Raw genomic sequence first — 26,592 nt, 5'->3', positions numbered from 1 at the left:
TTATCAAATATGTTGACCATCCTATATGAGCAGGCCCTGGTAAGGATAATAACATTGCAGGTTGCAGAGTGAGCAAAACTACTTGGGTCTTCTAAGGATTCTCCCAAGTAGAGTCAAATGAATTATTTATAGACAAACCCATTTGCAACGATAGCATAATTTTCTATAATCCTGAACATCATAAAATTTGAAAACATATCGAAGAACACGGAATAACAATCGATGTGTGGCCCGCCAGACACAATGTTTTATTGATGTCCAAGGTTTAAGCCCACGACAACAGACCTTTGCCCAATATTAAATAAGAGCAGAGCCTGAAGGTGAGCCGGAGGTGGTTTCCCCCTCCCATCATGAGGAACGCTGTGTAAATATGTGGCCAGAACTTCAGGAAGGCCATTTGCATGGGGGACCCCCCTGGTTGGGAGAGGATGCTGCGGTCTTGCAAGGTTGTTATGCTGCACTAGTCTGGCACCGTAATGTCACTGGATATTTGAATACAGAGAAGCTCTTCACCTTTGGTCCTTAAGCCTTATACAAATGCCTAAACCACTACTGTCGGTTCATCTCCCATGCAAATAATGCTATGCGCAGAGTTTGCCTCTTTATAAACTGTAATCAGGGAGTGGTGAAATCAAAGGGTTGTCTCAGTGTGCTGTGACTAGCTTAGTAAACAACTCCAGGGAAGTTCTTAAAGCCGATCTGTGGAAAAATAGTTTTATTTTTCATCTTTAACCAGAGGCAAATCTGACATTGCATACCATCTTGAAGAATCAAAGAAGAAATTTGAGCAAAACGTTTGCCAATCATTTTTCAACTTGTTATATAAAAAGGCCACTTTCCTCAAGGTAAATTACATCATTCTTCCTTTCCTGTGGACTTGTAAAGAGTTTGTACAGATGAGGGTATTTTAAATGTGTGTTTGTGACATGAAATGTGCGTTTGGTTTTCAACGTGTTCTCGAAGACTCCCATCAGCTCAAAAGTGTGGCGTGAAACAGTTCAGATCAATTTTGATCAAAACCTTGGGAAGTCCTGATTTTTTTTTCTTTGTTTTCCCTGATTCTTGTGAAGCGAACAGCACAATGATCGGATCAACTCAGGTGTTCATCTGGGTGTTGACCGGTCTGATGGCCGTCCTTACTAGCTTCTTCAACCTGTACATCATCACGATGAGTCTTGCGAGCTACAGGCAGCACAAGCACTGGACCCCCTGTGAGACCATCATCACAGCTCTGTCCGTGGCCAACAGCGTCCACCAACTGGTCTGCTACTTCTGGATGACCATGGACGAGATCGACCCCTACTGCTACATGCCCCAGACGCTTTACTCCCTGATGCAACTGAGCATCTCCAGCCTCAAGTTCACCGTCATGTGGAACAGCGCTTTCCTGACCTTCTACTACAGCACCAAGCTGGTCATCTCTCCCATCCACTGCTACACCAAGATCCAGGAGGCCATCATGAAGCACGTGACCACGGTACTCCTCCTCATCCCCCTGTTGGGCCTGGGCGCCTGCAGTCCCATGCTGGTGGTCCTCCATCCACACAACCACACGGCAGTCGGCCTCGATTGTGGCATCGTCATGCCCACCGACACCTCGGGAGACGTCTACCAGGCGGTGCACCTGATCGTGGCTGACGTCCTCCCCGGCCTGGTGATGTTGAAGTGCTGCGTGTCGATCTCCGTCCACCTGGCCCTCCACCTGCACCACATGAAGGCGACCACCAACGGCTCCCACGTCCCCAAGCTTGGCACCCAGATGCGGGTGATACGCATGACTCTTATGCTGGTGGCTCTGGAGCTGACCTTCCTCGTGGTGGATCTCTACGTCCACTACCAGGTGTCTGCCAAACACGAGGACATCATCGGACTCTCCTTGCTGTTCACCTCCATTTATACCACCTTCAGTGCAGTGGTGCTGATCTACGGGAAGAAGACCTTCTGGAAGAATCTTCTCCACTCCTATAACATCGGCCTGGACGAGTTTCCCTGTTTGGTCTTTCTGAAGGTACCAGAAAACAAGACCAAAAGCAACCCTGCCCATCCAGTCAAACACTGACTTCACAAAAGGAGCAGTGGTCTGAGGTATTTCTTTATGTATTTTTCATCCTTCACAAATCTCTCGTCAGCTAGTTTTAAATAAAAATGTGTTTGTTTAAAAAAAAAATACGTTGGCATCCCTATCTTATGAATTGCTATACTATCGATGCTTCCTTGCAGAATGCTCTCTGGCGCCACCTAGTGAAGTCCAGTGTGAAACTGTACAGCTCAGGCCAGGGGCTTGTCTGATCAGATCCCTCCAGTTCTCAGGGTTGCGCTCGCACAGCATCTAGCCCCTGGTGTTATTGCTCCCTTTCATGGCTAGACCTTAAAGTTGTGTTTTCATTATATATTTCTACTGTAAATAAATAAACAAACAAACTCAGTTGAACCCGTATTTGATTTGCTGCTAATAAAGCACTTCAAGTCGAAAAAACATTATATTTATTCGTTATATCGTTTTTTCATGTCATAAGGACCTTGGCCCATGTAGCCTACAGTGCTGTGCAGACACATGGCAAGGCTGAAGATACAGACCAGTCCTAGCATTGTAAGAACTGCAGGAAACTCCCATCAATGCAGTTTGGAGGACATCACAAGACGACAGATCACCCAGCTGGAACGTCCTCTCCTCTCTGCCCATGTGGCAGAGAGAGCGGAGACTGATATCCTGTTAGAGAGTATCTGGCAGGAAGGAATAGGTCATTAGCGGCCTAGATTACCCAGACGTACACATATCACACAGGGACCACTTCTGTAAACAACACTCATTCTGCTCATTCCAACACCCGGCCTTGTGTCAAAGCAAGGATACACAAACTGAAGAGGTCTTACATTCCGAACGAGCGGTTTCTTTTTCTATAGGCTAATTCAGTGGTTCTCAACCCTGGTCCTCAAGTGCCCCCTGTCCTGCACGTTTTAGTTGTTTCCCTGCTACAACACACCTGATTCAAATGAATGGGTCGTTATCGAGTTATGCAGAAGCCTGCTAATGACCATTCATTTGAATCAGGTGTGTTGGAGCAGGGAAACAACTAAAACGTGCAGGACAGGGGGCACTTGAGAACCAGGGTTGAGAACCACTGGGCTAATTAGTACTCATAAGTATGTACTTGGAATTAGTATGTATGCACCGTAGGTACTTGTTGCCATGTTTTACTGCAGTTAAAGTATGTGTAGGATAAATGGTTTAGTGTGTAGAGAACAGTCTCATGCAGTACTGTAAGTCAACCATCCCTATGTTCCAGCTACTCTAAGTCTATTACTAACTACTGTATCCAGCAGACATTCACACGCGACACAGCAGCAGTCACGACCTTGCCAGACAAGAATCTTTTCATCAGGAAATTCTTTTTGTTTATTCAATCGTTTGGTTGGTTTAATGATGGACAAAACTAGATCTCTTCAAGATACTGTTAAAAAAAAAAGTATCTAAAGCAAAACATCTCCATGTAAAGATTTCTTCTGGTCTTTGTTAGAAATACACATACTAACGTTATTTCCTTTCTAAAATACATAGTGGTTTTGATCTCAAAAAATACAAATATATATAAAATACTGATGCACTCTGATATATTGAATTTTATGAATATATGAAATCAAATTACAAACAAACAACCATTGACATAACGCACAAGAAATATTGTACGTTGAATTTTCCAGCAAGTAATATTATTCACCTAAAGATTAAAATTTGATTTGGAAAAGTAAAAAATAAATTGACTCTATTCTGTACACATTGAGTGTGAAATTGTCTTTCACTGAAAAATAATTTAAAGCAGTTCAATAAGTCAAAAAAATTAACGTAAAGACAGACAAAAAGACAAATTCAAAGAGATAACTGGGTTTGTCCCACACATTGTTTAAACTGACTGACTAGACCAAGTTCATATGTAAGAAAACCAGGAAATGTATTTTGATCTTTTAAATACATAAACAAATCACATTGATATATTCCATCCAGTGCATGTCTCTCTCTATAATGTAGAAAATGCTGAGGTACTTGCATTTATTTGTGTGCCTTCATCGCCATAAAGCATAGTTACAGTACTGTGGATGACACGAGACAATTCTCACAGAAAATAACTCACCTCTTACCTCTTTAAGGCCATTGGGTGGAATTCACATATCAAAACAGCCAACATCCAGCATAACTGTGTTTTAACTCAGCACTGTCCACACATCAGATCCCAGCCACAGAAACCACACAATCCCTCCTCTTGATCAGTGAAAAGCAGACTCTCTCAAAATGTTTTTGTCAAATGTGACCATCAACATGCAGCTCATGTCCGCTGCTCTCTGAGAAAGCCGACAACAAACGACAGAAATGATTTACGGTCCAGTGTGAATCCAATGCATAAAAGATAATAGCAACATCGCAAGTGAAGCTTTGGTCATTCCCTTTGCCCAGCAGTGACACCCGAAATACAAACCCCAATATACAGAATAGTGTCAAATTCCCTATACAAACATACCAATGGCAGTTTCTTTTTACCGTGTTTAGTGAACATACAGCACTGAAACCAGCCTGCCCTACCTGGATTCGTACCCTTGTATACCAAATTCCATCCACCTGCTCCACCACCCTATAGCGAAACTAACACCATCACAACCCCCTCCTTTCACTTAGAAACAGAAAGGTCTTGTCTCACACAGGGTCCTGTAATCATACTTTTGTACAATAAAGTGCTACAGTACCTCAAAATCAACAATACCCTCATAGCAGGGAGTCTGTGGGGAGAGTTGTCTTTGTGGTGGAGCGATTCTTCCCTCAGGATTGGATTCCTAGGAGGGGAACATGGATTTCCTCACCTTGGGGGGTGGTGGAGGAGGCTTGCTTTCAATTTTCACTGGCAGCGGAGGTATGAACTTTGAGGAGACATAAAAAAAAAAACAAAAAAAAAAAAAGATAGAATTGAATCTTAAAAGTAAAGAAACTTTTCAGTAACGTTTTTGGGCTAAAGATAGATATGTAGACGGATGTATGTAGAGATGCTGCCTTCGGTCTGCTTACCTCAGAGGAATGCTGTGAGACGTCAATCTCGTGAGGGTGCTTCTTTGGGGGCATAGGAGGGGGAGTCCCTTGGGTTTCTGGGACAGCACCTTCACTGTCAATGTAGAGAGATGAATAACCTGGAGGGATAAGAAACACAACCACACTTTAAACTACAACTGTGTGTATCTGTGTGTGTGCGTTGAAGTTGGGTCTGGAAGTCACGAAACTGCAATCCCTACAGTACTGTCTGTGTGCATAGGTAGTATCTGTATCTAAGGGGAGGGGGAGGGGGGGGGTCCCTGGAGATGTGGTTGAGTGTGTTATTTAGAGGACAGGTGTGTGTGTGTGTTAGTCAAGAGGACAGATAGGCGACAGGTCAACACGGTGGCCAGACAAGTGACAGTGACGTAGCTGGATATAACCAGGGGTCCTTATGATTGGATTACGGGTTCCAGGGGAAATAGGTGTGTGGAGATGCACTGTACGTGCCAGGCAGTAACACAGCGCATCGGGTTTCAATACTCACTGGAGCTGCGGGGGGTGTGCGGGGAGGCGGGCAGGGGGCTGAGAGGGCTGGCGAGGCTGTGCTGAGACGAGCCGCCCTGGAACAGGGAGAGGGTGAGACGGCGGTCCCCGAGCTGCAGGCTCTTAGGCCTCTGCTGCTTCTCCGGGGGGAGCTGGAGGAGGAGAGGAGACGTGACGGAGACTGCGGCTCACAGAGGCAGTCGAGGGTGAGGTTTGGGGGGGGGGGGGGAGAGGGGGAGGGGGGAGGGGGTGAGACTACCTCGTCGGTGTCTGGCTGCCTCTCCAGCAGCACCTGAGACTTGCTCACGCTCCACTCTTTCCGGTTCCTTCTGCCGATGCGGGGGTCGTCGTCCAGCCGGGAGGCGACGGAGGAGCGGCGGTCACCGGGGCGGGACAGCAGGGAGCTGCTGAGAGAGAGGGAGAGAGAGAGGGAGAGAGATGGAAAAAGATAACGAGATGGAGACAGAGAGTAGGAGACGGAGAGAGAGGAGACAGAGAGAGATGGAGGGGGAGGAGAGAGAGAGATGGAGGAGGATAACGAGGTGGAAACAAAGAGTAGGTGTCGGGAGAGAGAGATGGAGGCAGAGAGAAGGAGACAAAGGGAGAGCGAGAGAGAAAGGTGAAGCAAGAGGGATATCTTGAACAATATAGATTTTGGCAATACATATGGGGTTCTTTAACATGAACTGAAAGATACTGTAAGAAAACGTAGCAATTAAATGACAGTTTCACGAAAAGCCAAACACAAGGAATGAAAGCGGATGGGGGGGGGGGGGTAGGAGGAAGGAGGTGAGTGGGGAGAGGGGGAGTTAGGAGGAGGACGGAGACACAAAGAAGGAGGCGGGGTAGAAAACTGACTCCTGCGAGGAAGGGCGGGAGGCGCCGTCGGAGGAGGAGGCGGAGCCGGCGGAGAGGGTGGAGAGGGTGGAGAGGGTGGACATGCGGCGCAGCGTGGAGGACAGGATGTAGGGCATGACGACCGATCCCACGCGGCTCTTCTTCCTCTCCGTGAGCGAGCAGGGCTGGGGACACGCAAATGGGATTACACTTCATCAGGGGACAACTTGGCAGGAGACGAGCGCAGCGACGGGCAAAAACACTGGCAGCCGCGGCGCTCGCTCGCGGAAGATTTATGGTCCTGTATCAATATAATGTACACTCCTCGTTGAATGAGGGGAGTTTGATAGGGGAGGCGAGGGAGCCAATAGCTAAAGCTGGCAACCTCCTCCATTAAATTGAGTTTGCGGTTGGCGACCTACCAGGGTTATGACGCCATAATGCTTCTCCACTTTCTCCCTCAGGTCGTGGAAGCAGGTGACCAGGCGGTTGTGAAGGGGCTTCAGCTGTTCTGTGGCCTTCTCGCCGTGGATACGCACTCCTTCTGCCAGGAGAGGGATCTGTGGGAGGCGGCAGAGGCAGTTCTCAGTGTTTCGCGACTGTACGTTTAGGTGTAGGTGTGTGTGTGTGTGTGGCGAGACTGTGTCAATGACAACTATAGAGGGATTACATACCTGCAGGGCGATGAGCTGTTTGAGGGTTTCAATGCGTTCAAGGTCCTCCGGGTGTTCGAAGATGTAGTCGTCTGTAAAGAACGCCTGCCGAGAGACACAACACAGCTCCAATCCACTAACCCACCCTTGCTGAGAGGACTAGATATTCTTTTTTATTTATTTTTTTAACTAACAGACATGCTTGGAGGTACACATTTGCAATTAAAAGGGGATAACTAAACCAGTGTACCTGGTCGTAGATGGAACAAGGTAGGGGGGGGGAGCAAACCAGGGCCTACCTTCTCGTAGTTGGAGAAGCCCCCCATGACGGCAGGGTCGATGATGCCGTTCAGCAGCATGGAGAGCGGGTGGACAGCCAGCGAGCGGTCACAAGCCTGCTGCTGCACCAGGTTGCTCAGCTTCTCATTGGTCATCTCCATGGTCTCTATGGCGTTCGCCAGAGGACTGATCTCCTCCTGACCAATAGAAAAGGCAGGGATCGTGGAGGTTGGGACGATGTCGGAGGCGGTGCGTTAGCGCTCGCGGGGTGTGACTGGCGGTTCCAGTCTTCGTGATACTCACCACTGAGATGGACTTCACTTCAAACCATTTGAGAATCCCTGGGAAGCAGTAGATTGTGACATAGGTTGTCCTCTCGATCCACATAGTCTGTGACAGGAGGGGAAAAGCCTTTGGTTACGGGTTTTTTCCCCCTTTGACTAAACAGTAACAGATGGCCTTTATGGTACTCTGTATAATGTGGTATGTAAAGTACTGTACTTACAGCAAACTCATTATCTGGATTCTTTTCACCTTTCCTAAAAGGTCTGGAATACTGGAAGCGGTCCACTTCATTTGTTCTGTAGTAGCTGAGCAAAGTGGAGGATGAGAAGTTGGTCAATTAAAAGGGTTCATTCAGCTCTGTCACAAGTGATCCTCAGCTTCCTGGTTCCTTACTTCAGAATCTGCTCAGGGACACCCTTGTCCTTGAACTGCTTGGGCACAGTGAGAACAGGCTTGACCATGAAACACTGGATGTCTGGCAGGCTGGTTGAGGATGCAAATACAAGGTAGTAAGCAGCAACCAATCTACCGCATTGCAGTAGCAAACATCCAATTCTCAACTAGAGGATTACAGTGATTACACGGCTGGATTGAAAAAAGCATTGCAAAACACAAGAGATAAATGAGTGGGATAGTGTTACAACATGGTATTTTATAATGGAAAGTTCTAGAATTCTGATTCTGAGAGCTCAACTTAGAAGGATACGTTGTCCTTGAGAGTTACAGATGCTGTCCCCAGGGGGCGCTGTGCTGGTCATTCTCACTGCATTGGGGAACTGGGAGAGAAGCCTCAGACTAAAGTCCTCCAGGAACTCGTACTCCTTACCACGGTAGATGAAGATCTTGTTCTGCAAGACGGGACACATTCGACAGACACGGGGTGACTGTTAAGAGCCTCATCAACCCGTTCATTATGTGAATCATCGTTCATCCATATTCTGTCATCCTCTTCAATTGTGGGGAGAAAAACATGCTGAGAGACCTTTCAAGTTAGATCATCTCTCGCTGTGAGTAACACTATTTAAAGGCATCATGGCTGACAGATGTCAGACTAGGTAGCAGCGAAGCTATTTTTGCAAATAACATTCTTTAACCTTGCGAGACAGCTGGATTTGCGAGATTACGACCATGCGAGAATCCATCTTGCCAAGCTACAAGTTATCCATTTGTGCCCAAACCACAGCGGTTCAGACCAATCGGAGTCCTATGAGAAACTACTGGCAGCTAGGGGCATAGATGAAGTTAGCCCGTGTCAGACAGACGGTTCAACCAAGCCAAGTTCTTTTTTAAAGTGCCTGCCCCATTTCCAAACAGTTTCCAAGGACGACTTCCCAAATGGTTATGTGTAACACGCCATCTGGCCATTCAGGTTAAACACACTTACCCTCAGGAAGAAAGGGAATCCAAGCCCATAGTATCCCACTGCAAAGTACTCCGGCTGAGGACGCATAGCATGCATTATGTTCTCATAGAACTGGGCTTGCTGTTTCTGTGAGCCAAAGAGGAGAAATTATGTTAATATGGATACCTGAACACAAACACTCCAAAACATAAATATATTTGAGACGGCAAAGTTTTTTTTTTTTTTACGTAATCTATTTTTTTATGCACTATATAATAGATCACGTATAATTAAAAGAATACGTGATAAAGTATTTACAATGAGTAATGATTTTCTTTTTTTTTTTGAGGGGGGGGGGGGGGGGGGGGGGGCTTACATTCACTAAACTTGTATCATTTTATTCAACATTTGGTTCCTGACAGCACAGTCTGTCAGAGGCGCCACTAAGAGAGGAGCGACAGCCCTTATCTCTCCCACATTTCCTCTTCTTAGTTCTGGAACCAACTGAACTTCAGCTTGCTGACACAGCATTCTTGTTTGGGTGAGACTTGGTTGATCTAAGCCCCCCCCCCCCCCCCCCCCCCCCCCCCCCCCCCCCACACACACACACACACACACACACACACACACACACACACACACACCAATGCTGAAAAGGACCAAGGTGCTGACAGTAGTGATTTTCTTTTGGAAAAGGGGAGGTTGTCTCAGCAAAACTAGAACAGAATGACTGGCTTCTGTCTCTTGGTCTCCCTGTGAGCGTGCAACACGTTCCCCATCGATGATTATCATGGGTCATTAAATTACCCTTTCAATGAGAATTATGAGTTATTTATTAAGTATCATAATGGTAAGAATATATTCTGGGGTCAGAACAGCGTCATACCAGAAGTTGACTGAGTTCCATGAAGTCAAACATCTGGCTCTCGTGCATCTTGGCCAGCTGCTTGCCCAACTCGATGGCCTTCTCCCACATCTGAAGAGACAAAAGCGTCCGTCGATAAAAACAAGGACACAGAATGGCATAACCCATCTGGCTGTCAGCCAGGCCGGGGCACAATCAAACACGTAATCGGCTTCCAGAGGTCGCTTGAACCCCCAGACTTATGTGCGGATTGCAGTTTACCACTTTCACAATGCTTACTTTGTTCTTGAATTCACAAATGTATTTGAGCAGCGCACGAGAAATAACATCCTTTACTTATCCCAGGAAATCTTGTAAACCGCTATATAGGGCAAACACTAACGGAAAACTCTGGCTAATCCTTCTGACGGCTCATACGGCGACCTCAGGGGCTACATAACATTTACATTTAGTCATTTAGCAGACGCTCTTATCCAGAGTGACTTACAGTAAGTACAGGGACATTCCCCCCGAGGCAAGTAGGGTGAAGTGCCTTGCCCAAGGACACAACGTCATTTTGCACAGCCGGGAATCGAACTGGCAACCTTCAGATTACTATCCCGACTCCCTCACCGCTCAGCCATCTGACTCGGCTAAGCAGGGTTAGGGTTAGGAGGTGGGGGAGGGGTGGCGGGGGGCAGGATATCGCAGGGTGAGACCAGGGCTATTACTTACTTTGCCCTTGTCGAAGTAGCACATGATCTCCTGGAAGAGCCTCTCCTTGAGCTCCTGCTGGCTCCAGACATGGGACCCGTCACGGGGGATGAGGTGAGGAGCGCAGGGCTTGTCGGACCACTGGGGGAGAAACACAGCGCACGCACGGTAGAAACACCTTCCTTCAGCCGCGGTAACGCTACAGGAGGTGTAAACAAAAACCCACCACAGAACATGTTGTGATGCGACACTGGAGCAAAAATGTCTTTTCATGCTCTGACCTCGAGTAGTTCGGCGTGCAACAGCAGGGTGTAGGCGGCTTCTGTGTAGTTCTCGCCGTCCAGGTGAAGATCCCGCAGCTTGTAGAGGTACCTGAGGAGAGAGGAAGTACTAAGAGGAAGTACTAACAGGAATAACTCAAGGGATCCCCAGGGCAGGTAGATTCCATCAGACTCACCGGATGTAAATATCCTCTCTCTTTTTCTCCTTGTAGAAGTTCTGTCAACCAAAACAGCTCCGTCAAGACCTCTATTAAACATTAAACTCCACAACGCTCCATTAGCCATTTCAGTTAAATATCTACTGTACTAACCACATGCCCTATTCATCTGTCACTTTGAATAAATGTGCCTGTGCTGGATGAATCATATTTAAACGGATACAAATATTGAAGCTGTGAGGTGGTTTACAAGGACGTTGACGGTGCAGCTCATCCGGTGTTCGGGGCTCTCGTCGTGGGTGATGGTGCGGTATGCCAGAAGGTTCTCCAGCAGGCTGCTCAGCAGCAGGGCCAGCTCTTCTCCAGACTGGGCCAAGTACCGGTGACGTCTGCAGTGCTCCAGAAGCCTGGGGAGCACACACACACGTGAGGGCCAGGAAACGAGAGGGCCCCTCAGTCACACGCAGACAACACAGGCCCCCTTAGGGCCCCCCTCAGTCACACGCAGACAACACAGGCCCCCTTAGGGCCCCCCTCAGACAACACAGGCCCCATTAGGGCCCCTCAGTCACACGCAGACAACACAGGCCCCATTAGGGCCCCTCAGTCACACGCAGACAACACAGGCCCCCTTAGGGCCCCCCTCAGTCACACGCAGACAACACAGGCCCCCTTAGGGCCCCCCTCAGTCACATGCAGACAACACAGGCCCCCTTAGGGCCCCCCTCAGTCACATGCAGACAACACAGGCCCCCTTAGGGCCCCTCAGTCACATGCAGACAACACAGGCCCCCTTAGTCTCCCTCTGGACTGTGAAGAGGTCTTCTTCAACTGACATCTCACAACCAACAGCGAAAAAACTAGATTATGATTCCAAGCACAGTTTGTAAGTTGTTTTGGAGAGAAGCAGAATAAAAGAAACTAAACGTGGAATGAATAGATAGAAGCAAATTTAATCTAAGTAAATGTAGTCTTCAGGGGTTTGGAAAAAGCGATGCAGTGGAAGAGCTAACTCACGTTTTCTCCAGTAAGATTTTGTACTGTTCATCTCCCCGGCCTCCCTCGACCTCCTGGTCCAGTTTGGTGATCAGCTCGTTCTCAAACTGCACGTACAGACAGACTCAAACATGCGTCACAGCTACAGCCGCTGCCACCCCCCCACCCCCGCCCATCACACACAGAGAAATCTAGTAACCTAGCAACTATAAAATGACGAAAACTAGAAAAGGAAAAAAGAAAGAAAAAGGGGTCCCCTCAGCCGTGTCTCACCTTCTGAAACGTGTGGCCAGGGCTGAAGTTGTGCTCGCACTGCATCATGTCAAAGAAGATGGGGATGGTAGCCTTCCTGAGGTCAGGCTCAGGCACCAGCGTAGCCTCCAGGATGGGCCCCACCATGGCTGGGATGAATTTCATCTTGTGTGGCCCTGAGGTAAACAAAGAGGAGTTATTGAGAAATGCTAGCCGCTTTCAATTGAGAGGGCAATAAGCTGTACCATTATTTGTGAACAACCGGACACAGAACTCATAAAGTGGCAAACAGGAGACGGGGTAAAACAGAAGGGCGCCGTAAAACCAGCAGTATTGAAAGTCTCCTTTTAGATCCAGTGGCCAGTGGGAAGGCTTTACTAGAAGGTAGAAAGTAACTTTCTACTGTTGTAGAATTCCTCTCAACCAAGGGAGCCCCCTCATTGGCTACTTACCAAGGTTATACCACATGTCTCTGATCTTAAATCCAATGTTCTTCCTCATATCTCCATATCTAAACCAAAGGATAAAAAAGACCAGCAAGGTTAAACACTCTTTCTTTAACCTTTAAATTGTCTAAGGTGCTGCTTCCCCAATGAACAAAAGTGCATACTTGTTTAGGATTTTATTGCGCTTCTCTTGAGAAAACGATTCTAGTTGAAGGCACTTGTGGGTAAGGAACGCTACTGTCAGGTGGAAGTATTTGGTCCACAACTAGAAAAAGAACAAAAGGAAACATGGTCACTAGCACAGCAATCCATAAATTATATGACATTAACATTTAGAAGACGCTCTTATCCAGAGCGACTTACAGTAAGTACATGGACGTTCCCCCGAGGCAAGTAGGGTGAAGTGCCTTGCCCAAGGACACAACGTCATTTTGAATGACGTCGAACCGACAACCTTCTGATTAATAGCCCGATTCCCTAACCGCTCAGCCATCTGGCCCCATACAGCCATGCTCGATAACATATATAAGAATGATTAGTGCCCCAACAGGAAGTGAGGACCCACCTGCAGCTCAAAATGTGTCTGATCCAGGAAGTACATATTAAGGACTTCTGAGTACTGGTTGATGGCCCTCAGGAAGACCCCTATCTGGAGGAGGTTCATGGTCATCCAGTCTGCAGGGAACACGTTCCCCATAAGGTCCTTGAACATGATGAACGTCTCCATCAGGAAGTCCTGAGGGCACACAGACATCACATGACTCACACCACATCTACAGGTTGACGGGATTGAAATGAGACCGAAAACCCATCCTCGTGCACCAGCACAGTTCAAACGAAGCACAGACTGTTAACTTGTCACTCACCCCAGTGAATTGTCTATAATCAATAGTTACTTAAGGAGTAGTAGCACGTTTCTAAGTTCAAAGCCACTTATTGATTAGATGATTCCGGATCCACCTAGACTACAACAGAGAGTTGGGGTACTTACAATGATGTCCTGTCTGGTCTTAAAGGTGCTAATGTAGTGGGCGTAGTGCATGTCATCCATTTGCTTCAAGATGGCGGTCATACAGGCCAGATAGGGACCCTGGCAGGGGAATAGATTAGACCCGTAAAAAAGAGAAAAGAAACAACTGCACCTTAAGGGTTCATTCTGGTGTCAATATCCATCATAAGATGGTTTTCTTTCAGAATTTATAATTAACTAAATGCATAACCAATCAACTGAAAGCACTTCCTGGTGTCTTACGATGAGAGGAGAGGTCCTGCTCATGCCAATGACCGTGCGGTTCACCCGACGCAGCAGGCGCTCCATGATCATCTGGACGTGACCCCTGGTCAACCCCTGGGGGAGGAGAAAAGGTCAAAGTTCAAAAACCTCCTCTCTGAGCATCAGAACCATTATTGTTTCTGGATATGAAAACCGAAAGAAAAATGATTGAAACGCAGAGCGACAGGCCTCCCTCACCACGTCCTTCCGGTCCAGGTTGTCGAGGACGGTGCTGAGGAGCTGGACGCAGGCCTCGTGGTCCGGTTTGTTGGAGTGGTCGTCCAGCTGCCCGCTGAGCTGGTCTGTGACCAACGGCAGGAGGACGTCTCGGCACTCTGTGGAGGTCGAGAGGGAGGGTTGTGTTATGGCCGTGACCCTGGGGGGCTCTACGCGGGAGGATGTAGAGGAGGGATCCTCCAAGCTGGTTACCTGGCTGCTTGAACAAGTCACTCTCCACCATCTTGCACATGCAGCCGATCTTCTGACGCACCAGCTGGGAGTCGGGGATGCTCTCGATGAACTTAGTCAGAAGAATGCTACAGAGAGAGAGAAATGAGAGAGGGAGAGAGGCAGAGATTGAAAAGATGAACGTGACTTTTCCTGTCATATTCAAGGCATGATGACTATTATGCAGTGTATAGACTCGAAGGGTTTACCTGAGTTCGACGGGATCAAAAACATTCTGGATGTCATTAATTATGGTCGGCAAGTATTTTAATATTGCCCCCTGAAAAAGATTTAAAAAACGGCAAGGGTCATGTGACTGGATTTACAAAACACGTTTACATTCTCTTACAATCGATCAACTAAACTTCGACCAAACTTTTAAGCGAAGCTGAGCAGAATCGTCTTACTTTGCGTTCGGACAGAGCAGCAGGCAAGCGACTCACCTTAATCTTCACCCCCTCATCCAGCGGCCTGTCCATGAGAGTGTTGAAGGAGAGGAAGAGCGTCCGTATGGAGTTGAAGAACGCATCCCCATCCTCACTGTTGCCGTAGAACCTGAAGAAGAAACAAAAAGGACCGCTCTTGTTTTTTCAGAAGGACGACCGTCGGGAGGCTGAAAGAGTAGCCGTGTTGTGGAGTCTTACCTGAGGTAGAGGACACGGGACTGCACGATAAACCTGAACAGGTACTTGAGGGCCTTCAGGGCCGTGTAGAGCCTTTCTGCTAGCGAAGATTCCTCGGCACGACCCACATAGTAGTTCAGAACCTTGGTCAACTTCCTGAGAGGGAAACGGAGAGAGCCAGAGAGGTCCGCTTTTGTGCAAAGTCGTAAGACGAAGGAAGGAACAGAGAAAAATGAAGGGAGGGGAAGAGAAGAGAGAGAGGAGGAGGGAGAGAACGGGAAGCGGAGAGAAACTCACATGTAGGCCAACGTGGCACTGAAGTGCTTGTCAATGTAGGTCTCCAGAACGGGGTTGAAGTGCTGGAACTTGATGTCCCCAATCAGTGTTATGATGAACACCTAGTTTGGGGTGACAAAGCAGAGCACGGTCTGTACATGACGTTCAATAAGCAGTCTGGATGTCTCGAGACAGAAACAAACACGCCCAAAGTCACGCACAAACCCACCAATGCATTGAACACCAAGGCGTCATAGGTGTCCTTCTCGGATGTCTCCATCATGATGGTGAAGAGGGCATCTAGTGTGTCCTGGAGGAACTGAACCCACAGGGAAACAAAACGTTACGGAGGCCGTCCGGCTAGAGCGAAGCCAGCATCACGACAGGGGCTCCGGCCGAGGTTGGGCCTCACCTTCACGATCTCTCCGCCTTCCACCTCCATCAGACGCTGCAGATTCTGCTCCAGTTCTTCCGGATTGGACCTCCAGTTCAGAAGACCCAACAAACCCACTAAAAAAAAGCCGACAACAGCAGCAAAACAAACAAACAAAAAACACCAGATCAGTATGAAGATGAGATCGATTTGAGGGTAAGACATGTGAACAGCTTTTAGCTGCTGTGGTATTCACCGTTCTGGGTGAGTTTAGTGGAGCAGGTGAGGGTGGAGATCTGGAAGCTGTCTTTGGTGACAGGGATCCCGGAGGTGTGGTGATAGGGCTTCCCCTGCTGACCTTCCTTCTCCTCCACCTCCACCAAAGTCCCTGGGAGCGCCAGATACGTTTTAGCCTCCTCAGCCTTCTTCACGTCCACCTGAGACAGAAATGGAGAAGCACAGCTAAGCGAACAGCAAAACGTATCGACCCGCGGGATCTAATTTGATCAACATTGACCCGGAGGAGTCTAATGGGTAATCCGCTTACATTGTCATCTTTTTAAGAATCGCATACATTTTTGGGGCGGCGTTCAATGTCAAAACAGGTTTGTTCAACAGGTGAACTTTAACCTTTGCATTACCAAGTAGCGGGAGATAGAACCTGGAACAAAACCTAGGACAAGGGGAAATGTGGGGTACTGTGGAACCCAGGGGTTCTGCCACCCCACCTTGTAGACGATGAGGTTGTGCCTGCCGTCCCTCAGTGTCGTCCCGTCTCCCTTCATCAGCCTGACGAAGGCCATCCCAAACGGTTTCTCAGACTTGTCTCGAGCTGGAGGAAGGCACGGCGGTCACAAAATAACCCATCACATTTACATTTAGTCATTTAGCAGACGCTCTTATCCAGAGCGATTTACAGTAAGTACAGGGACATTCTCCCTGAGGCAAGTAGGGTGAAGTGCCTTGCCCAAGGACACAACGTAATATTGCACTGCCGGGAATCGAACTGGCAACCTTCTGATTACTAGCCCGCTTCCCTAACCGCTCAGCCACCTGACTCCCTGACCATCATGCTAACCCCGTACTCTAACCAGGGCTTCATCGGAGGATCAATGAAAACGTCACTCACAGTCCTGGGATGACCTATGGCGAAACATGACCCTGAGGTGACACCGGCAGACATCCTCGATAGGAATGGTCACCTGGTTGGTTGACGGGAGAGGAAAGAGGATAAGAAGAGAATGCAGACGCAATTTAATAGACAGGCAACGATTATTTTTGTTTCGAGTGCCACATTGTGTGCCGGTAAACTATTTAAAAGAATGCTTTCTTGTGTGCCAAGTGTCAATTTTAATTAAATTGGGAAACTTGAGACATTGTAATTACAGTGCCGACCAAACCTGTCTAGTGAGTGTTCTGTACCTTGACTGTCTCATTCCAGCATGGCTGCTTGACTTGGTAATAAATTACCGACTTGTACTCCGTGATGCCATCGTAGCCAGCCCCTGGGAATATCGCTTTCTACACCGTCGTAGGGGGATAAAAACACCAGAACGTTGTTCAAGACTGCGGCCTACAGCCGCAACAGTAAAGCACCAATGCAACGTACAGGAAGTGGCAGACGTCTCATGATGAGGACAGGTCTGAGACATGAGGAGGACTGCGGAGGTGATTCTGTTACCTCCATGAGGTTCCCCTCGTTGTCCAGCACGCTCACCATCACCTCCACGTTTTTGGGCGTCTTCTTCTTCCCGCGGTCGAACTCCCCCTGCACCAAGGTCACGTAGATGTCGTTCCTCACGATTCCTAGAGAAGAAGGGACAGTCGTGAGACACGCATTCGATGAAAGCCTCTTATCGCAGCCCCATATCTGAAAGGCGACGAGAGAGTCGGCAGAGAGGCAGTCAGGCGTCGTCACTTCATTCGTCGGAACTCGGAAGCATTCCTCCTTCACTTGCCTACTTTCAGGGTTCCAAACTACAGTCCTTTGACTGGCGCACGCAACCGACCGACTTTAATAAATCGTCACCAAAAAGCTAGCGATTCAATGGCGCGGGTGGGCAGTGTTTATACTGAGGAGTGAGTTGAACCAGTTGGACTTGGGCTACAGCGGCTTGGAGGCACCTGGGAGGATGATCTCAGGGAAGCCCATTTTCCTGACGATGGCCGTGGAGCGGTCCACAAAGTGTGGGTACTCCTTCCTGACCTGGGTCAGGTCACCCGGAAGCAGTTTCAGGGTCACAAACAGTCCTGACAAAAAAGAAGCAGACAAACACACACAGGATTAAACAAAGGGAACACAACACCCACCCACCAACCGACCCACCCACACACAAACAAGCTGTCCTTGTTAACTTCGGGAGTTATGCCAGGCTAACATTCCCATGGCGACGAGAGCAGACAGCTCGTACCCTGGCCCTTGTGGTTGACCTCCCGGGTTGCGATGACTTTGTTGAAGACGGCTGTGAGAGGCTCGTTCTCGCCGATGACTCGGGACGGGATGAGAGGGGACATGATGAGCTGCCTCTGACGGATGTACGTTTCCATAGCGATTCTGGGAGAGCAAAGGAGGTTGCGAAAACCTGTCAATATCGCTGGTGTCTGACATGTGAAAAAGGCAACGACAGACGTAACCGTGGCAACTACAGTGAAGAGAAGCAGGAGCTTTATGTTTGTGTCCCCAGGGCATGCACACACAAACACACAATAGCAAAGCTGCCACACACAGACTCTCTTGTCCTTGGCCTGTACACAGATAACGTATGGCTAACGTGCTCTGAGTAAGTCCCTGAATGCTACATCCAATGCATTTTCTATACCTTCAAACAATTTTTTTTTAAAGACTGTCGAACAACAACAACTCACTGCTGAAAAGGGATGAAATGTTGCTTGTCTTCATCATCAGCTTTCCCATGGGCGATGTCGGTAATGTCCATGACTACAAACACAGAGAGCCACAACAGCACCGTGGTGCTACGCTTATCAGGAAGTCACAATTACACATGTACAGCTGAGCTGAGACCAAGTTCATTTGCAGCTGGAATGTTGAATGATCTGGTTATTGTCACCCGTTACAAAATACATCTGCTGTGGCAGGCCTAGGTGACCTTGTGCTACATGCTGTTTCTGCCTTCTACCTGGGCTTTTCATATATTACTGCCACAGGGAAAGCAGGAACTCTGTGCATCTCTTTCCTTCAGACTCTGGGCTCAGTCAAGTTGCAGTGACACAAGACAAAACTATTTCTTATCCAACCCTGAAATGTAATCCCCCGCCAAAACAAGGAGGCCTGTTAAGTCCATTTCCTCTCCGTCGTTTGGCAGGGCAGACCAAATCAAGGTATTTTATGGGTTAGCAGGGTACGCAGGTGGGCCAGATTGGAATGGATTCCTCGTCCCTTTTTATCTGCTTTACTATGATTCCGCTCAAACATGTCAAGAATGTGGTAGGATTAGGTTGTGCTGCAGAACCCGACAGACGAGGTGACGCTTCTCACCGGCCACGCCGAACGGCCTACGTAGCCCTGCCGTGTGTTTCTTGCCCTCTTTGAGCTCCATGCAGCCCACCCTGATGATCTGACAAACCAGGAAGAGGCGTGGCCTAATCAGATCGCTGCTGCTGAGATCCTGGATAGACGAAGACAGAGCAGGAAAGAATTTGATTCAGGGCACAGATCGCTATGACTCATGCTTTCTCCGCAATATTGTCCATTTGTAAAAACGTGTGTGTGTATGTGTGTGTGTGTGTGCGACGGAGGAGGGAAGTGATTCACACACAAAGTGCCTTGGCCAAAGAGAAACACGGCACACCCAGTCAAAGATCAGATTCCACTAGTGTCACGCTCCAGTGAGTCTCTTACATTAGACACAAAAGGAACAAAGGACAATGGAAAGGGATTTATCTTAGCTACCGTAAAGAGCGCTGGCAGATTGTTGAGTTTCTCAATCTCTTTGGGCATCCCCATGCTGTCCCAGCGAACCAGGAAGTTCTCACTGCAGAAACATCAATCATAGTTAGGAACCAGTAAGTTCTCACTGCAGGAACACCAATCACAGTTAGGATGCAGCCTTACAACCGTATCACCATCCATCAGATACTCTCCAGTGGATATTTATGATACAAATATTTGTTGTTGAATAAACATCCTAACTCTGCATTCATTCGTTCCTGCACACCTCTGCAAAAACAACCACAACTACAAACGCTGATTCGATCACTTGTTGGCATCTAGGGCTGTTTGTTGTGGAGAACACGGGAGACGGTGACCTCTGACCTGATGAACTCTGACTGGTCGGGGTCGTAGAGCGACATGAGGAGCTCGGCGTCCTCCCCGATGTTGCACACAAAGTTCTTGAGGTTCATCAGCAGGCTGTAGGTGTGCACCGTGCTGAAGAGGGACTGCCGCCTCATCTCCAGGTTCTGCAACCGCGTCTGGGGACAGGACCAGGACAACACGGGATGAGGCCCTGTGGAACGTTCTGGATCGCTAGCCCGTACGGTAGTAGTAGCTTAGGACCCCCTAACAACACAAACAGTAGCAGGTCCATGCCTTCTCCTCCTGGATCCTGTCGTCGATGCTGCGAGAGGACAACTCGTGGGCCCGGAACAGGCTGACGGTGCTGGTGCAGTCCGGGTCCAGGGTGTTCCCGGCCTCATCACGCACCACCAGGTCCAATCCCAGAATCCTGCCCGGCACACAGCGTCACACACAGCCTCAGGTCGGGTTTACAAGGGCATATTTTTAGCACCGTGACTCACTCACATAAAACTTTACAAGCACCTTCATGTCAGGGATGCACTTCAACTCAAGACAGAGACGAATTCATACCGGTTGCCGTAATCAATCTTGGCCGTGACTTTCTTCCTGAGCTCCACGAGGTCGTCCTTGGGCAGAGTTCCTGACACGATCTGGGACCGGTACTCTATGAGGCTGTAGGCCATCTGCTGGACGTTCCTGAACATGGTGGTCTTGTTGTTCTGTCGCGCGGAACAACCAAACACGAGCGTGTCAACACAAACGACACGACAAAACCAAACATTACATTACATTAAGCCATTTAGCAGACGCTCTTATCCAGAGCGACTTACAGTAAGTACAGGGACATTCCCCCCCCGAGGCAAGTAGGGTGAAGTGCCTTGCCCAAGGACACAACGTCATTTAGGCATGGCCAGGAATCGAACCGGCAACCTTCTGATTACCAGCCCGATTCCTTAACCGCTCAGCCACCTGACTCCCTTTCAAACGACATCAACTGCGACACCAGTTATCCTGGATGGCGGGAGGGAACATCGGAGGAGAGAGAGAGAGAACCAGAGAGATACCAGCGACGTACCACGTACAACGTATGCCATATCTGGGTCCATTCTCTCAGCGTGGCTCCCAGCTCCTGCACCAGTGGGAGATCACCAGGGATCACGATCTCTTGGTGGCTAGGGGACACACGACAGAGTACACACCCATAGTTGTAACGCCCGGTGTACCACACAAACAAAAACCATGCCCTCGTTTGTATGGAGCAGCTGCAGAATATCCCGAGGCTACATTTGAGCTCGGCTTGTTCGCTTAAATCGGCTGTGTGATCCTACAGAAATGTGAATGTACTGAATCCTGGTGCCTCAGATGAAGGTTCTCCCTCTTCTCAGCACATTATGCCGGCTGTCTCTCTTACCCTGTTCCCTCGACTTTGGCCTCCTTCAGGTGAACGTAGGAGACTGGGAAAATACCCTGTGAAACGAGCAGTATATACAAATCGGATTTTCGAAACCTTTTGAACAGTAAAGAAAGTAACTGAACAGCGGTGAACGGATCGCTACTGCACCTTCTGTGACTTGTCTCGTAGTGTGTAGCCTCTATACCAGCCTGAGTAGATTACATCAAAAGACACACGGTTATGAGGAGAAGGCCACAACATGGAGATAGGACGATTAATATGTGTATAGGTTGTAGGCAGTTCCACGGGGTTGTTCTCCGCAGCAACAATACTGTGCAGCGGTGATTCATGACATTTCTGAATATTACTGACTGCTCTTGGTCTTGCGACAGCTTGTTCGAAGTGGGGCTACGGTGATGTTCTAGCTGGGGCATGTTGGTCATGGTCTCTTACCTTCAAACGTCTCCAGTATGTGTACTGTGTCTCCCACCTGCAGACACAGCTCCTGATCTCCTCTGGGATTGTAATTATAGATCGCTAAAAGAAAGACAGGGCCCAAAACAACAATAGCATTTGTGTGTGTGTGTGTGTGTGTGTGTGTGTGTGTGTGTGTGTGTGTGTGCGGGGGGGGGAGGGTATACTTGAAAAATATACACGTGCTTATTTTGTTCACAAAACGCTCCAAACATTTCTAATACCCTGATATTGCAAATACCTGAAAGGTTGTACAGTGGGAAGAGATATAGACACTTCCCCAAATGTGTTGCATATTCTAACATTCTTTAATATACACCCTGTGCTGTGTAGGTCTATATTAGCCTCCCTCCAGGCCCTTTCTCAATCAGACATATTTGAAGGCATGTTTGAACTTGATTAGGCTGTTGAAAAAAAGGGTGGGTATCGAAAATGCAATTAGTTTCACAATGAAAGGTTGAAAAGAGACGTCTGTCTTTTAACCCCTTACCCGGAGTTTGTGTGACTCACTGCAAGAATCTAACATCTCTAGGAACCACTACAATTTTGACTGCATTGTTGTACTGTCAGTAGTTGCATATTCTGCATCTGGGGAAGTAAGTGAACCACAAGGATGAGTGATATCCAGGTGTATGCCAACATATGGGGAAGTTGTGGATTTGAAAAAGTACATGGAGGTGTGTGGGTTTCTAAATAGCTGTCCTACTTTTTGCCACTCCTTAGTTTGCTAAGGCAGAGGGTGTTCTGGGGCTAGCTGGGCTAAGGCAGAGGGTGTTCTGGGGCTAGCTGGGTCCCCCCCTACCTCCCTCTGAAGGACACGAGTGGAGGTCTGATACGACAGAACATCTGAAGGATTAACCTCTTCTCTCTCTCTCTCTCTCTCTCTCTTCTCTCTCTCTCTCTCTCTCTCTTCTCTCTCTCTCTCTCTCTCTCTCTCTCGTCCTTGTCTCCTGTCTTGCCCAGTCTCACCTGTATCCACTAAGTGTCCTGTCTCACCCCGTCTCCTCCATCTCCCTGTCTCTCCCAACCAAACCTCGGCAAGGTGCAGTATGACAACAGCAAGACCCTCTCAACCAAAAGCTGATTTACATTTTGACATTTTATTCATTTAGCGGACACCTCTATCCAAAGCAACATACAAACAGAGCATATAGTCTTTAAAGCAGTTTTTCAGTAGTTTCACTGGATTCCACTTAAGTAATCTGCAATGCAGTGCAGACAAACACATCTACGCCCTGATAAAGGGACTAGGAGTGGAGCTATGCCCTGACTTGCACGGTGATAATCCTTGTTGCTGGAGGCAACATTTCCCAACGTGCTTCAACGAGCTCTGCTCATTACACCTCACTGTTATATGAAAAAAAAACAAAAAAAAACCTGTTCGCTAAAAGTCTGCTTCTTTCTGTTCATGAGTATTCACATTATTTGCTTTAAAGACTGTTCCACATTGCTCCTAGGGGCACAAAGACTTCAGAAGAGATACAGGATTATGCTCTACATGCGGTTTAGCATGCTGCAATGGTTGAGCACAAAGTGAGCTCTCCTGCACACGCCTACAAGCCTGACATAAACAAGGATTAAGCAACCAAGATCAGGAATTTATAAATGAGATGTCAACAATCTGCCTGTGTTTTGCTTTGTCAACTGAGGAATTGCTCACGTCAGCATTTCATATGTAAACAGATCATCATACCCCAACATTGTCGTCCCTAACTGAAACTGCCCAAGACAGAAAAAAACTAAATACACAGTAATCTTGCACACTAAATCATAAGCCTTCAACTCAGAAAAGTTTCCACATTTTCAGCTGAAAACCCTCTTTGCAGCCAGAGACAAAAGCCTTAAAAAAAAAAAGAAAAAAAAAAAAACTTGAAATGACATCTGCCTCTGGTCATGCAGTGTGACAATGGCCCGCTTCAGCAGCTTGCCACAGCGTACAGGGCCAGTCACAACCAGGCAGGGATCCAGTGGACATGATCCAGTCCGGCATGACTGGATGGAGCACAGCGTGTCACCACTACAGACTTACTGCCTGGGACTCGGAACAGCTCACTACTGCACTTCCCCTATTCTGTTATAGAACAATACGGCTTTATTGACAGAATTATTTTTGAAGTGAAACAAGCTCTGAAAAAGATGGGTCGGTCTGTAAGACCTTAGCAGTGCAGGTGCATGATATATTTGCAAACTTTGCCAAGGCCTTAGCCGTGACACGTGCACACACACACACAAAGCAAAAAGCTCCAACTTCTATTTCTATCAGCACCATACAAACAGTAGTTAGACTCAATGGTCACTTCTGTCACCAGCATCTCATAAGAGAACATTAGACCTGTTTGTCTTTAATTAAGTCATTTGTTATTCTGACTTTACAATGGATGTGACAAGACAGATTCCAAACTGGTCTACACCAGTTTAAAAAGAAGACTAGTCTTCGGTCAGCTTTCCAGATTTGAGAGCTTAACTCGTCTATGTTTTGACCGTCAGGTTCAACCTAAGATTTCACGGAGAAGTGCCACTTCTGCGGTTCGTGAGCTGAGTCAATGTTTCCAAAAACGCTCATCTGATGATGTTACAATCCCATGAGAAAGTACAAAAACAAACCCATCTGTATTCCACTAAATCCACTGACTAGAAGCAACTAAAAGGCGGTGAAGACGTCCAGAATACAACCGACACATTTTATCTGTTACGCCAATGCCCCACATCCACTTATAGCAGAATGTATCAGGCACCTGAACTACATTCGAATTGTTTGCCAAGGCCAATGTTTCTGACCAGCACATTAAACAACGTTGTCAAGTAGAATATCGAGAAGAACAAACTAGTTGCACATCATAATGCAGCCTATTTGTTATGGGAGAACTGTATCCACGTTAGTTGCGTCTGGAGAGACCTGTGATAGCCTTGGCCTGCACCAGGACTACAGAGGAAAAATAATGACAACGTTCTGCATTGCCTTGATTTACCTTGAGGGCGTGTATTCTTAAACACACACACAGACGCTCTCTCACACACACACACACGCACGCACACACACACACACACACACACACTTTCACAGAAAGCGAGAGACAGAGACGGTGGGCGGTGAGAGAAGACTAACTTTACAATAAAGCCATTGTCACAAAGTATCAACATAAACGGCAAACAAAGCTGCATCTTAGGAAAAACTTGCGACATGTTTATCAACCAACTTCTGACAGCTCACTCCTTCCCAAAACATTGGCTGAGGGGCATACGCCCTAAGTATGTCGTTAACGTTTTTCAAAGTATTATTTCATTCATCCTCATAATCTATAATCAAAGATGATCTGTGTTACGTTTCCCTGAGCGTCTTTGCTACCTGTAGGCTAAGTTATGTGTCCCAGAAGCTTGTAGCAAGTTGGCTAATGGATCTGTTGAGACAAATACGAAAAGTCGTAACAAACATCAAAGTCTCTCACTTACCAACGCCATATTTCTCTTTTCTCGTTGGGATCCAGCGTGTCATTGCGGGTGAAATGATAGATGCATAAATAAATAAATATGTGTAGCCTTCTCCCGGGCGGGTGGGTCAGTTTTCTCGTCCACAGTACTACAGTTCCGCCATCATGACTTCAAATAGGGGGAAGGGAGAGGGCAAAGGCGCATTCGAAACAGGCTGGGATTGCCGAAAGCATTCACGTGGGTTTTCCCTCTGTCGGGAGTCACTTAAAAGTGTGTGCGAGCAGACACGAGGCTTAAATTGTTAATGAAAAAATCGTTTACAAATTATTTTCCATTATTGTTAATTTCCTTGTGATATGGGCGATTAGCCTACTGATAGGCTTATAAATTAATCCCATATCCAGTGTTTATAGCGTCGCGGGGATTGCCTCATACTTTCACTATAATAGTAGGCTACAGTTACTATCCATGTCTGTTACACATGGATAGTAACTGTAGGCGACTTTCCACAAGGTCAGGAATGCTGAATCTTGTCATTTTTGAACAGGGTGTAAACGTGGGCTAAGCGCTTGGCTTATTGCGATTGAAATATCGCGATAAAAATAGTATTTGGTAATTGTTGTTATTCATTTGACTGTGTACTTTTTTGTCAAATTGTGGCAATGTTCAATGAATTGCCCTTGTCATGTCTAGTGAAGTTATCGGTCATGATACAGTGACCGCAGGCCTAGTATTTGACCCTCACATCCCAACACCCCACCCTGAAATATGCAGCTGTTAGATCCCACCTGGTATCCTATTTATCCTATTATCTTGTGAGTCTGCCACTGCCCCAAGGCAGCCAAATGCCACTGTCACTCAGCCGACATCATTTGTTGTTTCCGTTTGACGGCTAGATTTTGTGATATTGTTGATTCATTTTCCGTGTGTATAGGCTTGTGTTGTGCTGAAGTCGGTAACCCAACGCTCTTGATAATGATTTCCCAGCCTGCATCAGATAGCCCATCTTATTGTGCTTTAGGATTACACAATTTGCAGACCATCTGTAGAGTTATGAAAGTTATGACTTGACCTATTTATGTAGCCTGATTTATTTTGGGCACCAATCTTGGAAATTTAGGAGATTTGTGTGCGACGGAGCATTTATTTGCGCCAGAATCTACAGGAACGCAAATGACCGTTAGATCGTTTCCTCTTCGTTGATAATCAATTGGCAATTCAAATGTTTTCATATAAAACACAAATGGAAAATGTGCTCGGATTTGCACCTTATTGGTCATCAGATTATAAAATATTTTACATTCTAACCCCAAAGGAAAGGTGAATAAGAAACACAATAGTGCCATCATGCGACTGGCTTGTGTTATGGCATACAATCCCAAAACAGGTGTTAGGTTTG

At 47.4% G+C, this 26,592-nt stretch overlaps 2 protein-coding genes across 3 annotated transcripts; one reads left to right on the top strand and one right to left on the bottom strand.

The window, feature by feature from the left end:
- The first annotated feature begins 1,081 nt into the window (after positions 1 to 1,081).
- On the top strand, positions 1,082 to 2,059 carry tas2r202 (taste receptor, type 2, member 202). The gene has a single exon (XM_067228498.1). It carries the CDS (start codon positions 1,082 to 1,084, stop codon positions 2,057 to 2,059), a length of 978 nt encoding a protein of 325 aa, XP_067084599.1.
- A 1,002-nt stretch (positions 2,060 to 3,061) lies between these two features.
- Positions 3,062 to 25,355, bottom strand: dock5 (dedicator of cytokinesis 5). Of its 2 annotated transcripts, none has more exons than XM_067227658.1 (51): positions 25,215 to 25,355; positions 21,744 to 21,827; positions 21,459 to 21,499; positions 21,309 to 21,364; positions 20,973 to 21,069; positions 20,468 to 20,616; positions 20,189 to 20,324; positions 19,913 to 20,070; positions 19,550 to 19,631; positions 19,136 to 19,265; positions 18,505 to 18,577; positions 18,051 to 18,193; positions 17,764 to 17,889; positions 17,321 to 17,445; positions 17,062 to 17,160; positions 16,769 to 16,841; positions 16,368 to 16,471; positions 15,896 to 16,076; positions 15,679 to 15,776; positions 15,496 to 15,585; positions 15,288 to 15,388; positions 15,012 to 15,146; positions 14,811 to 14,922; positions 14,577 to 14,647; positions 14,350 to 14,456; positions 14,119 to 14,255; positions 13,900 to 13,995; positions 13,639 to 13,737; positions 13,213 to 13,383; positions 12,812 to 12,912; positions 12,654 to 12,712; positions 12,223 to 12,377; positions 11,971 to 12,056; positions 11,204 to 11,360; positions 10,972 to 11,012; positions 10,796 to 10,886; positions 10,536 to 10,655; positions 9,843 to 9,932; positions 8,999 to 9,103; positions 8,321 to 8,462; positions 8,008 to 8,089; positions 7,835 to 7,919; positions 7,633 to 7,719; positions 7,350 to 7,526; positions 7,072 to 7,155; positions 6,820 to 6,957; positions 6,419 to 6,582; positions 5,820 to 5,967; positions 5,562 to 5,712; positions 5,054 to 5,172; positions 3,062 to 4,908 (listed from the first exon to the last, which is right to left on the bottom strand). In XM_067227658.1, exons 1-51 carry the CDS (start codon positions 25,255 to 25,257, stop codon positions 4,825 to 4,827), a joined length of 5,583 nt encoding a protein of 1,860 aa, XP_067083759.1. In that variant the 5' UTR covers positions 25,258 to 25,355; the 3' UTR covers positions 3,062 to 4,824. The 2 variants fall into 2 exon arrangements, with proteins under 2 accessions (XP_067083759.1, XP_067083760.1); XM_067227659.1 differs by having other exon boundaries at positions 5,820 to 5,964.
- Between the last annotated feature and the right edge of the window lie 1,237 nt (positions 25,356 to 26,592).

Source organism: Osmerus mordax, chromosome 24 (assembly GCF_038355195.1).
Source record: "Osmerus mordax isolate fOsmMor3 chromosome 24, fOsmMor3.pri, whole genome shotgun sequence".
Lineage (NCBI taxonomy): Eukaryota > Metazoa > Chordata > Actinopteri > Osmeriformes > Osmeridae > Osmerus > Osmerus mordax.
Note: the sequence above shows the minus strand (reverse complement) of the source record. Positions and strands in the feature narration are given on the sequence as shown.

Excerpts from the sequence above, each read along its gene's own strand:
- tas2r202 (XM_067228498.1), top strand. The coding sequence starts at position 1,082 with ATGATCGGATCAACTCAGGTGTTCATCTGGGTGTTGACCGGTCTGATG.
- dock5 (XM_067227658.1), bottom strand. The coding sequence starts at position 25,257 with ATGACACGCTGGATCCCAACGAGAAAAGAGAAATATGGCGTTG. Across the intron at positions 20,617-20,972 it reads TATGGCATACGTTGTACGTG|AACAACAAGACCACCATGTT; the intron begins GTACGTCGCTGG and ends TCCGCGCGACAG. Across the intron at positions 9,933-10,535 it reads GCTACTTCGACAAGGGCAAA|ATGTGGGAGAAGGCCATCGA; the intron begins GTAAGTAATAGC and ends TTGTCTCTTCAG.